General features: G+C 40.9%; 1 protein-coding gene across 1 annotated transcript in view; it reads right to left on the bottom strand.

Moving 5' to 3' along the window:
- Positions 1-13,513, bottom strand: part of LOC135517530 (cadherin-18-like) — a 377,846-nt gene that overhangs the window by 126,403 nt on the left and 237,930 nt on the right. The window contains exon 4 of the mRNA XM_064941920.1: positions 7,243-7,537. Coding sequence (XP_064797992.1) covers positions 7,243-7,537 — 295 coding nt within the window. The remainder of the gene's footprint in view (positions 1-7,242; positions 7,538-13,513) is intronic.

The following is a 13,513-nucleotide window of genomic DNA, read 5'->3' as shown; positions in this document are numbered from 1 at the left end:
TGTCTACTGTTAATTTTTATTGTTTACCTTACTTGCTTTGGCAATGATAACACATGTTTCCCATGCCAATAAAGCCCCTTGAATTGAATTGAATTGAACACAGCAAGCGATAGAGAAACACAGCAAGAGAGAGAGAGAGAGAGAGTAACACAGCAAGATAAAGAAACATGCAAGAGAGAGAATCAGCGAGGGAGAGAGAAACACAGTGAGGGAGAGAGAGAACAGAGAGAAACAGCGAGAGAGAGAAACAAGCAAAAGAGGAGAGAACACAGCGGAAGAAAGAAACAAAGCTTGAGAGAGAGAAACAGAGAGAAAGAGAAGCACAGCAAGAGAGAGAAAAGAGAAACAGAGAGAAGAGAGAAACACAGCAAGAAAGAGAGAAACTCAGTGAGAGAGAGAGAGAAACACAGCAAGAGAGAGAGAGAGAAACACAGCGAGGGAGAGGGAGGAATACAGCGAAGAGAGAAAAACACAGTGAGAGAGATAGAGAAACACAGAGAGAGAGAGAGAGAAAAACAAGCAAGAGAGGGAGAGAAACAGCGAAAAGAGATTGAGAGAAACACAGCGAGACATAGAGAGAGATACACAGAGAGAGAGCATGAAGGAGAGAGAAACACAGCAAGAGAGTGAGAGAAACAGTGATAGAATGAATGAGAGATACAGTGAGACAGAGAGAGAGAGAGAGAAACACAGTGAGAGAGAGACAAGCAAGAGAGGGAGAGAACACAGCAAGAGAAACAAAGCTAAAGAGATAAACAGAGAAGAGAAACAGAGTGAGAGAGAGAAACATGGCGAAAGAGAAACACAGCGAGAGAGAGAGAGGTACACAGCGAGAGAGAAAACATGCGAGAGAGAAGAGAAACACAGCAAGGGATAGAGAGAAACACAGCAAGAGACATCAACACAGTGAGAGAGACAGAAACACAGTGAGAGAGACAGAAACACAGTGAGAGAGAAAGACAGAGAAAGAGCAAGAGAAACACAGTGAGGGAGAGAGAAGGAAAAAGCGAGAGAGTGAGAGAGAAACACAACAAGAGAGGAAGAGATACACAGCAATAGAAGGAGAGAAACACAGTGAGAGAGAGTGTGTGAGAGAGAGAAACACAGTGAGAGAGGGAGAATACAGCGTATGTGTGATGTCTACTGTTAATTTTATTGTTTACAAAGAGATATAAACACAGTGAGAGAGAGAGAGAAACACAGCGAGAGAGAGAGAAACACACAAGATAGAGAGAGAAACAAGCAAGAGAGGGAGAGAAACAGCGAGAAAGAGATTGAGAGAAACACAGCGAGACATAGAGAGAGATACACAGAGAGAGAGCACGAAGGAGAGAGAAACACAGTGAGAGAATGAATGAGAAACACAGTGAGACAGAGAGAGAGAGAGAGAGAGAGAGAGAGAGAGAAACACAGAGAGAGAGAGAGAACACAGCAAAGAGAGAGAAATCACAGCGAGAGAGAAAACAAAGTGAGAAGAGATAAACAGAGAGCGAGAGAAACAGAGTGAGAGAGAGAAACACAGCGAAAAGAGAGAAACACAGCGAGAGAGAGAGAACACAGCAAGAGAGAGAAACATGAGAGAGAGAGAGAAACACAGCGAGGGATAGAGAGAAGCAGCGAGAGAGACATCAACACAGTGAGAGAGACAGAAACACAGTGAGAGAGACAGAAACACAGTGAGAGAAAAGACAGAGAAAGAGCAAGAGAAACACAGTGAGAGAGAGAGAGAGAGTGAGAGAGAAACACAGGAGGAAGAGATACACAGCGATAGAAGAAGAGAAACCCAGCGAGAGTGTGTGAGAGAGAAAACACAGTGAGAGAGAGAGAAACACAGTGATAGAGAGAGAAACTTCTGTATGTGTGATGTCAGCGAGAGAGAGTGTGAAATTGAATTGAATTGAACACAGCGAGAGATAGAAAACATGAGAGAGAGTAACAAGAGAGAGAATCTTGTGAAGTGAAAGAGAGAAAAAGCGAGAGAGAGAGAGATAAACAGCGAGAGAAACACAGAAAGAAACAGCTAGAGAGAAAAAGAAAGAGAGAAGAGAAACACAGCAAGAGAGAGATAAAGTAGAGAGAGAACACAGCGGAGAAAGAAACAGCGAGAGAGAGAAACACAGTGAGAGAAAAACACAGTATGAGAGAGAGACAAGAACACAGCGAGAGAGAGAAACACAGCAAGAGAGAGAGAGAGAGTAACACAGCAAGAAAGAGAAACATGAGAGAGAAACACAGCGAGCAAAGAGAAACAGAGAGAGAGAAACACAGCAGAGAGAGAGAGAGAAAACACAGCGAGAGAGAGAGACAAAGAGAGAGAGAGTAACACAGCGGAAGAAAGAAACAGCGTGAGAGAGAGAAAGGGAGAGAGAGAGAAGCACAGCGAGAGAGAGAAAAGACAAACACAGTGAGAGAGAGAGAAAAAACACAGCAGAGAGAGAGAAAAACACAGCAGAGAGAGAAACACAGCAGAGAGAGAGAGAGAGAAAAACACAGCGAGAGAGAGAAACACAGCAATAGAGAGAAAACACAGCAAACATGAGAGAGAAACACAGCGAGAGAGAGAGAGTAACACAGCAAGAGAAAAAACACAGCGAGAGAGAGAAACACAGAGAGAGAGAGAAACACAAGAGAGAAACAAGCAGAGAGAGAGTAACACAGAAGAGAAAAACACAGCGAGAGAGAAAACACAGTGAGAAAGAGAAGCAAGCACAGCGAGAGAGAGAAAGTAAACACAGCGAGAAGAGAGAGAGAGAGATACAGCAGAGAGAGAAAACAGCGAGAGAACAGCGAGAGAGAGAAACACAGCGGAAAAAGAAACAGCGAGAGAGAGAAACACAGTGAGAGAAAATGAGAGTACAGTGAGAGAGAGAGCACAGAGAGAGAGAAAGAGAGAAACACAGCAGAGAGAGAGATAAGAGAGAAACAAAGCGAGAGAGAGAAACACAGAGAGAGAGTAACACAGTGAGAGAGAGAAAAACACAGCAAGAGAGAAAATGATAGAAATACAGCGAGAGAAAGAGAGAAAGAGAGAAAGGGGAGAGAGAGAGAAGCACAGCGATAGACACACAGAGAGAGAGCAAGAGAGAGAAACAGAGAGAGAGTGACAGGAGAGAGAAACACAGCGAGAGAGTGAGAGAGAGAGAAACACAGAGAGAAAATGATAGAAATACAGCGAGAGAAAGAGAGAAACGAGAGAGAGAGTGAGCAAAAATGAGAGAAATGCATACCTCCTGATGTCCATTTAAAAATGTTCAAGCAGGAGTGTATGTCAGAGACCATTCTCGAGTATAAAAGTAGAAAATGTATTCCCCTTTCATGTGATTCTTTAAAAAATTCTGGGAAGTTAAATGGTAACATTAGAATACCCTGGCACATGCCCAGCTAATCAATTTAGGAAGAAGGAACATCACGGGCAATTAGCCGCCATACTCCACGACCCATCCTGGGCTGGAGAGCATTGGTATTGACAAACGCAGGAGGATTAGTGCTGTGGAGTGTGAGGACTGTTGATTGTTACAGCCGATTTGACACCAGCAGGCCAAAGACGAATGGCTTTAAAATGGATGCAAGCAAAAGGAGGGGGCAGAAGGTAGAGAAATAGGGTTATTATTTTCCCTTTTTCAATCCATGATTCTTCCCCTCAGGCTATCAATGTTGATTGAATCTACATGTTGTAGGGTCTTGATATCTGTCTGGCTGGCATTGTTGAAGTTTTTCCAGGAAACAACAAACTTTTGAGACCAGTGGATTTTTCTCAACAGTGTCAAATAATAAAAGGTCTAAGCAACTCAATACAGTTGAAATTGGAAGATGACATATACTTAGGTTGGAGTCATTAAAACTCCTTTTTTAACCACTCTACAAATTTCTCGCAAACAAACTATAGTTTTGGCAAGTTGGATAGGACATCTACTTTGTGCATGACACAAGTCATTTTTCCAACAATTGTTTACAGATAGATTATTTCAATTATAATTTACTGTTTCACAATTCCGGTGGGTGAGAAGTTTACATACAATAAGTTGACTGTGCCTTTAAAAAGCTTGGAAAAGACCAGAAAATGATGTCATGGCTTTAGAAGCTTCTGATAGGCTAATTGACATCATTCGAGTCAATTGGAGGTGTGCCTGAGGATGTATTTCAAGACCTTCCTTCAAACTCAGTGCCTCTTTGTATTGACATCATGGAAAAATCAAAAGAAATAAGCCAAGACCTCCACAAAAATTGTAGACCTCCACAAGTCTGGTTCATCCTTGGGAGCAATTTCCAAACACCTGAAGGTACCACGTTCATCTGTACAAACAATAGTAAACAAGTATAAACAACATGGGACCACGCAGCCATCATACCGCTCAGGAAGGAGACGCGTTCTGTCTTCTAGAGATGAACGTACTCTGGTGCGAAAAGTGCAAATCAATCCCAGAACAACAACAAAGGACCTTGTGAAGATGCTGGAGGAAACAGGTAGAAAAGTATTTATATCCACAGTAAAATGCATCCTATGTTGACATAACCTGAAAGGCCGCTCAGCATGGAAGAAGCCACTGCTCCAAAACCGCCATAAAAATACAGACTACTGTTTGCTACTGCACATGGGGACAAAGATTGTACTTTTTGGGGAAATGTCCTCTGGTCTGATGAAACAAAAATAGAACTGTTTGGCCATAATGACCATCGTTATGTTTGGAGGAGAAAGGGGGAGGATTGTAAGCCGAACAACACCATCCCAACCGTGAAACACGGGGGTGGCAGCATCATGTTGTGGGGGTGCTTTGCTGCAGGAGGGACTGGTGCATTTCACAAAATAAATGGCATTATGTAGAAATAAAATTATGTGGATATATTGAAGCAACATCTCAAGGACAACAGGTCAAGGTATTGACAAAGCCCTGACCTCAATCCCATAGAACATGTATGGGCACAACTGAAAAAGCGTGCGCGAGCAAGGCGGCTTACAAACCTGACTCAGTTACACCAGCACCATCAGGAGGAATGGACCACAATTCACCCAATTTATTGTGGTAAGCTTGTGGAAGGCTACCCAAAACTTTTAACCCAAGTTAAACATTTTAAAGGCAATGCTACCAAATACTAATTGAGTGTATGTAAACTTCTGACCCACTGGAATGTGATGAAAGAAATAAAAGCTGAAATAAATCATTCTCTACTATTATTCTGACATTTCATATTCTTAAAATAAATTGGTGATCCTAACTGACCTAAAACGGGGAGTTTTTCAGAGGATTAAATGTCAGGAATTAAATGCATTTGGCTAAGGTATATGTAAACTTCCGACTTCAACTGTACATGCAATACAGGAGCTCTCAAGACTTTTAAGAGCCCTTGAAGTATCAAAAAATTGAAAAATGATTGGATGACATCTTTTGGGGGCCTTACCGCTATTAGCTCATACAAGCACATTGAATAACAAATTCACTACATTACAAATATCAAAAGGAAGTTTATTCTGAATTGTCTCCTATATCTTAAAGATTTATTAAGATCAGGAATCGTATATATTTTTTATTTTGACATGTATTTAACCCCATGTTTATGTCTGTATAACTTCCATTTATTTGTTAAACTGGTACCGGGGACCTTCAGATGAGTCTTGTGAAGTCTGTGGGTGACTAGAGGAAAACAATGGACATGTACATGTTTGTGAGAGTCTCGCCTTTGCACAGAAGGGTTAGGGTGTAGCCCAAATGGTTTGGCAGATCGGCTGTACCGAGTTCAGACAGTCTACATCATGTTCATGAGAGTCTCATCTTCCCATAGATGAGACTTGAGGCCAAACCATGCGGACTCTACAGACAAATTATAGATCTGTCACCTTTCACCGCAGATGGAGAAATGCGACATAGGTGGATGCTGATATCTTCAGCTTAAACTGACAGAATTTTACGGAGATGTTTTTATTATGCTAATTTACAAGAAGGCATCAAAGGGCATATTGACTGTTTATAGAAAAGGCCCTTTACAAGTCTGCTGACGTTTACTGAGGTTAATATATTTTGGACAGTCCCCAGGTCTACACTGGGTGAACTCTTCAAGTCCATTATATGTGTGCACTGAACAGAGCGGCCCTATTCGCTACACCACCCCAAACCACCACTTTGTAATTTTTCAAAACTACCTAAGAAGAAAAAAGATAACCACCAATGGGGGAATTTGGACATGTGGGCAGAGAGGAGGATAGTGGCTCAAAGAACACACAAAATGGCATTGATAGAGCAATCATTGAAAATGATAGCAACTTTCACAAATCTATTCAGGAGTCCAAAAACATGATGATAGAAGCTTGCAACCATTCTGGGCAAAACACACCACTTTTGGGGCCCAAGTCTGACATGTTTCATTTTTTTTAGAGCCATTTGATTTTCAGCCAGGGAAAAATTGATTGGACTGAGAAAAGCAACGCTTTTGTTCGTCACAAGCTAAAAACGGAGTGGTAGAATAAAAGAGACGACCAAAGAAGCTACCACAAGATGCTAGGCATATCAGGAGCAAGTCCCCAGAGGAGGCGAGTGTAGGCTTTCTCTCCATGATGTGTAGGCTTCCAGAGGCTTGCAGTCTCAGCGGTCAGAGAGAGAGAGATGGAGGGAGAGATGACGGGGAGCACTCGTGAGTGCTTAATAAAGACCTTCCCTTAGCCACCCAGGGGAATCATCAGAGAGAGAGAGAATAATAAAATACAAACAAAAAAAACAAAAAAAGAAATAGGAAAGAGAGAAGACTCCACTGGCATGTGAAAATATAAAAATGGAAATGTAACAAGAGGAACCAACTGAGAGGAACGGGGAGGTGTAACACAGAGCATTATGTGTTCTGTTGTTGTACATGAATACATGACTATGTATGGGCTTTTAAGAATGGATTTTGTGTAGAAGTGAAGCAGGGTCAGAGTGGATTTAATATACTGAGTCGGGTAAAATACTTTACAGTATGTTAAACACTGGGTGAGGTCTTGTGCCAGACATTTTGGAATCACAACCTCTTTCTTAAGATTCCGGTGATTTCTGAATAAAACATAAATAGTTTAAATAATAACAAGTTTCGATTCTTAGATTCTTTCTCAAATTTCAATTCTTAGATATGTTATGGGTAAAGTGCATTCCTAGATAAAGGATACACATCTACAGTATAAAGCCAAAATGGCTACCAATTCTTATCTAGTAAAGAAGACTACAAATACAAGTAAACTTATTGTTAGCAGGTAACAAAATACTGGGCAGTCCTTACCCACTCCAGACATCTCAGGCACAGCAGCTACAAAAGGACCATCTGGAAATGTTGGGGCGTTATCATTGATGTCCTGGACTTTGATGATGAATTCTGACTTTGGTTCCAGGGGCTTTTCAGTGTTGCGGTCGAAGGCTTGTGCGTGGAGGACGTAGTGTGCTTTCCTCTCCCGGTCCAGGCTTTCTGTTGCATGAATATCTCCTGTCACCTCGTTGATGATGAATATACTCCCAGCACCTTCCCCACTCAGAATGTACCTTACGGAGCCATCCCCTTTGTCTGAGTTGGAATGAAGCTGTATGAGAAACCAGAGATAAAATGTCAGATGGTTATTGCATGACCAGCATTATTGAATAAGTTACTCCCTAAAGTTATAGCAAGTTTCAAACTTAAATGTCTAATAAGTGCCAGATCTCAGTCCAAAATATTAGAACATGTGGAGATGTTCTGTAGAAAAGCATAGGAAGTGTAGTCTATTCATTCTAAGTAGGCTGCTGGTCTTCAATGTAACATATTCCAAATGTCATATTCAAAGATTTAGCCTGGGATTTAGAGACGTGAACCATCTAAAACTACAGCCTTTTTTGAGATTCAAGTTTTTGGGGGTAAATAAATCTTTAATAATGATGAGTGAGAAAGTTACAGATGCACAAATCACAAATCATACCCCAAAGACCTCTCACCATTGCAATAACAGGGGGAGCATGATATTTGTGTAACTTTCTCACTCATAATTATTATAAATTAAATCAAGAGTATCCGTAATCCTGGTAGCATCCACATTAATGTAGACGCGTTTAGAAACATATTCCATTCTTCTTTACAGTAAAAGTGACTCCAAAATGACACAACTAATATTTCACATTAATTTCTATTCGGCAGAAAATAATCTGAAACACAACCAAAAAAAAAACAGCAAATGCATCCAAAAAATGTGTACAGTAGATGTCATGCATAGGTGTAATAGGTGGCAGGGAAGTCAGGTGCAGGAGAGTCAAATAGAGTGTGAAATGGAGTCTTTTAATAAAGTTCACGGAGTATGCTCCATAACACTAAATGTACGTAAACAAACAAACATGGGTACAAGGACCCCGACGCGCACCTATACAACATCACACTACACTGACAATAAAACAATCTCTGACAAAGACATGAGGGGAAACAGAGGGTTAAATACACAACAGGTAATGAATGGGATTGAAAACAGGTGTGTGGGAAGACAAGACAAAACCAATGGAAAATGAAAAAAGGATCAATGATGGCTAGAAGACCGGTGACGTTGAACACCGAGCACCGCCCGAACAAGGAGAGGCAACGACTTCGGCAGAAGTCGTGACAGTAGAGTAGAGTTACAAGCTTGATATAGTCATTGTGTGCTATGGAAACGGGACATACTTAACGTTTTACTATTTTAATACACACAAGGTAATTTTCCTGATATGTTTGGTCCCCTAAAATTGGGGGACTATGTCCAAAAAGTAATTTGTAAATGGTTAAAACGGATGAAAATACACTCAAATTAAAGCTGACATTCTATAATTTAACCTTATAGTTATTGTGTAATTCCAAATCCAGAGTGCTGGAGTACAGAGCCAAATCCACAAAAAAATGTGTCACTGTCCCAATACTTTTGGAGCTCACGGTATATACCCAGTGAAGGCAAAGAACATTGAGGGTTCTATCCCTATACCCCAGAATGTAATGGGGGATTTTAAAAAACAACACAAAATAACCAGTCCCATCAAACTCTGAAATGACAGCCAACGTTCCCTTTGACTTTGTTTCAGCTGTTTTCCATGGACATTTATAGCCATATTAATGTTGCTGCTGCATGATTTCGCCTGGTTAGAAAAATGTCTAGCTGACGTCCGACACAGTTAGCGCTCTTTGGCAAGGGGGATATCAAATTCATATTTTGCAACGTTGTTTCCAGAGGGCTGCGTGGCAAACAGCAAGGTTAATTCAAACCTGTGCTGTTGTAAACTACATGACAGCTAGAAAGCAAGAGGAAATAATGTGTTTAATAAAAGCATACACTCTTAGATAAACCTTTTGGAAAATTCTAAATGTAACTGTCATTCCTATTCAGAAAACCAACTGCCATTCCAGTATGATGATGCAAGAGGAAGGTGGTTGAACCAATAGCCTACCTACAAGTAGCCTATCAATAAGCATGTTATTGTTCAATGTAAGTCAAGTTGATTATTTAATTCACATATATGACGCCAAAGGCATATGATAAACTAGGCTAGATAAATACATTTGAAATGTAATTAGAATTTGAGCATGTTTGTAGCTAGTTAAAAATAAAAAGCAAGGCTACTTTAATTTAACACTTTATAAGCTAGCCAGCTAACTTTGTCAAATAACCATGATTTTCTTTATTTTTGGGATATACCAAATGGAGCTACAGACCAAGCCTGACATTGGCAATTACCGAACTGTTACTTTTATTTCAGTGTGGAGTTAATTGAGGGAACTGTTCAATTAAGTCATTAGAATACTGTTGCTGACAGAGGGTGTACTGTATAAATTACTTATAAGAAGTCTTGGTGATTCAACAGCCTAATTAATCATTGCATTACTTTTAACACATTATCTATGTTTTGCTCAGTCTGGCAGTATCCCAGAACTATCAGAGGCATAGGATCTCTCTTTCGGCTGCTGCTGACAACAACTGCATGTAAGTTGTTCTTCTAAATCATTTTTTCCCCCACCTTTATTTAACCAGGTAAGCAAGTTGAGAACAAGTTCTCATTTACAATTGCGACCTGGCCAGGATAAAGCAAAGCAGTTCGACACAGTCAATAATGCAGTAGAAAATTAAGTATATGTACAATGTGAGTAAATGGAGGTAAAGGCAAAAAAAGGCCATTGTGGCAAAGTAAATACAATATAGCAAGTAAAACAGTGGTATGGTAGATTTGCAGTGGAAGAAAGTGCATAGTAGAGATAGAAAGAATGGGGTGCAAAGGAGCAAAATAAATAAATACAGTAGGGGGAGAGGTAGTTGCTTGGGCTAAATTATAGATGGGCTATGTACAGGTGCAGTAATGTGTGAGCTGCTCTGACAGCTGGTGCTTAAAGCTAGTGAGGGAGATAAGTGTTTCCAGTTTCAGAGATGTTTGTAGTTCGTTCCAGTCATTGGCAGCAGAGAACTGGAAGGAGAGGCGGCCAAAGGAAGAATTGGTATTGGGGTGACCAGAGAGATATACCTGTTGGAGTGCGTGCTACAGGTGGGTGATGCTATGGTGACCAGCGAGCTGAGATAAAGGGGGACTTTACCTAGCAGGGTCTTGTAGATGACCTGGAGCCAGTGGGTTTGGCAACGAGTATGAAGCGAGGGCCAGCCAACGAGAGCATAGAGGTCGCAGTGGTGGGTAGTATATGGGGCTTTGGTGACAAAACGGATGGCACTGTGATAGTCTGCATCGAATTTATCGAGTAGGGTATTGGAGGTTATTTTATAAATGACATCGCTGAAGTTGAGGATCGGTAGGATGGTCAGTTTTACAAGGTTATGTTTGGCAGCATGAGTGAAGGATGCTTTGTTGTGAAATAGGAAGCCAATTCTAGATTTAACTTTGGATTGGAGATGTTTGATGTGAGTCTGGAAGGAGAGTTTACAGTCTAACCAGACACCTAGGTATTTGTAGTTGTCCACATATTCTAAGTCAGAACCGTCCAGAGTAATGATGTTGGACGGGCGGGCAGGTGCCGGCAGCAATCGGTTGAAGAGCATGTACTAGTTTTACTTGTATTTAAGAGCAATTGGAGGCCACGGAAGTAGAGTTGTAATTGCATATAAGCTCATCTGAAGGGTTGTTAACACCGTGTCCAAAGAAGAGCCAGAAGTATACAGAATGGTGTCGTCTGCGTAGAGGTGGATCAGAGACTCACCAGCAGCAAGAGCGACATCATTGATGTATACAGAGAAGAGAGTCGGTCCAAGAATTGAACCCTGAGGCACCCCCATAGAGACTGCAAGAGGCCCGGACAACAGGCCCTGATTTGACAGCAATTAAATCTGTCAGAGAAGTAGTTGTTTGAACCGATGAGGATGTTGTGAATGACAGAGTCGAAAGCCTTGGCCAATTCAATGAATACGGCTGCACAGTATTGTTTCTTATTGATGACGGTTAATATATATTTTAGGGCCTTGAGCATGGCTGAGGTGCACCCATGACCAGCTCTGAAACCAGATTGCATAGCGGAGAAGGTATGGTGGGATTCGAAATGGTCGGGATCTGTTTGCTGACTTGGCTTTCAAAGACCTTAGAAAGGCAGGGTAGGATATATATAGGTCTGCAGCAGTTTGGGTCAAGAGTGTCCCCCCCTTTGAAGAGGGAAATGACCGCAGCTGCTTTCTAATCTTTGGGAATCTCAGACAACATGAAAGAGAGGTTGAACAGGCTAGTAATAGGGGTGGCAAAAATTTTGGCAGATAATTTTAGAAAGTCCAGATTGTCTAGCCCGGCTGACATGTAGGGGTCCAGATTTTGCAGCTCTTTCAGAACATCAGCTGACTGGATTTGGGAGAAGGAGAAATGGGGAAGGCTTGGGCAAGTTGCTGTGGGGGGTGCAGTTCTATTGACCGGGGTAGGGGTAGCCAGGTGGAAAGCATGGCCAGCTGTAGAAAAATGCTTCTTGAAATTCTCAATTATAGAGGATTTATCGGTGGTGACAGTGTTTCCTATCCTCAGTGCAGTGGGCAGCTGGGAGGAGGTGTTCTTATTCTCGATGGACTTTACAGTGTCCCAGAACTATTTTTGAGTTTGTGTTGCAGGAAGCAAATTTCTGTTTGAAAAAGCTAGCCTTGGCTTTTCTAACTGCCTGTGTATATTGGTTTATATTGGTTCATAATAATTATATGTCTGCATAGCATTTATTATCTCATGTTTGGCGGAACATTGAGAAAAAAACAGGAACAGAAGACAACAAAACTTGTGTTGTTTTCAATTGTAAGGTCTGCTGTTCGGGGGTGGGGGATGGACAACAGAAGACACACTTGTGTTGTTCAATGTAACTAATGGGCAACATTGTATTTTTTTGTATTCTAAAGAAGTCAGACAGAGTTGACGTGGGCCTTCATTCAAACAAAGAGATGACTCCCTGGCCACCAGTGCCTATTTCCAAACTCGTTTCTCATATACAATACATAAATAAATATATTCTTATATTCTTTTGTCCATTATTTAATTGTTTATAAATTTATATTCTTAGCTAAAAATATTCTATATGAAACCATTTTGGGTCTGTGAAGTAGCAAGTGATTTATGTTCTCTAAGGAACCTTTTTTTCTAAGAGTGTGCTTTAACAAATCAGGACACTATAACTGTATATCAAACACATGATAAAAAACTTTGAATTTCCAGAGAATATACAGTACAAAGTGAAAGCTAACACAGTGTAATTCATACAGTGATCAAACAAAGCCAGAAGAGTTCAATCATCCATGTACATTCTCATCTTCTACATGAATTAACATGTCAAACCTGAAAGGGCTAGCTACATTAACAGGTTATTTTGACTTTACAGAAATAATGATTCATGCTAGCCTAGCAGCACCATTTTCATATTGCTTCGCAGATGTATATACCCAATCATCACTGAGCATAGGTAGCCAGTGATGTAGTGGTAAAAAAATTGGGTAAACACTGATCGCTGTTCCCTGAAAATAAAGTAACGCTCCCTACATTTTCAATGCATTTTCCCAAGGTGGGTAAATACTTGTGCAAAAGAAAATAGATAAATGCAGGTAAATGTCATTTATTTACATTTACCCTCCACTACTCACTGAAGGTAGCCATTGTAAACATATCAGGTAGCTATGTTGATGCATGAGGTACATATTATTGAGCATACGGTATGAGGAAGACATTATTGATGAGGAGGACTCCCTGTGAGTGAGCATGTGAGATAGAGAGAGTGACTGACAGACAGCTGTGCAGTCAGGCAACAAGCCTGGTTGACTGTGATACTTGGTGATATAATGTACTGACAAAGAACGTCAGTAGTCCTGCAGGACAGCTAGCCTGGTTGCCATCTCTATTCAGCTATTACATTCCTCTCCTTGTCAATGTTAGCTAAAAAGATTGGTATCCAGAATACAGAACAGCACCTCAGGGGTGTTTCTGAGTCACGGTCCAGTTGTCAGCCGATTTGCACTGGCAACAACGGGCTACTGAATTTCAATCAAAATTATCATCTCAATAAACAAATACAAAACAGCAGGGGACATTACTGAAAACGGACTTCCCCCTCCCCTGTC

Source organism: Oncorhynchus masou, chromosome 28 (assembly GCF_036934945.1).
Source record: "Oncorhynchus masou masou isolate Uvic2021 chromosome 28, UVic_Omas_1.1, whole genome shotgun sequence".
NCBI lineage: Eukaryota > Metazoa > Chordata > Actinopteri > Salmoniformes > Salmonidae > Oncorhynchus > Oncorhynchus masou.
This window is presented reverse-complemented; position numbering and strand designations above follow the sequence as displayed.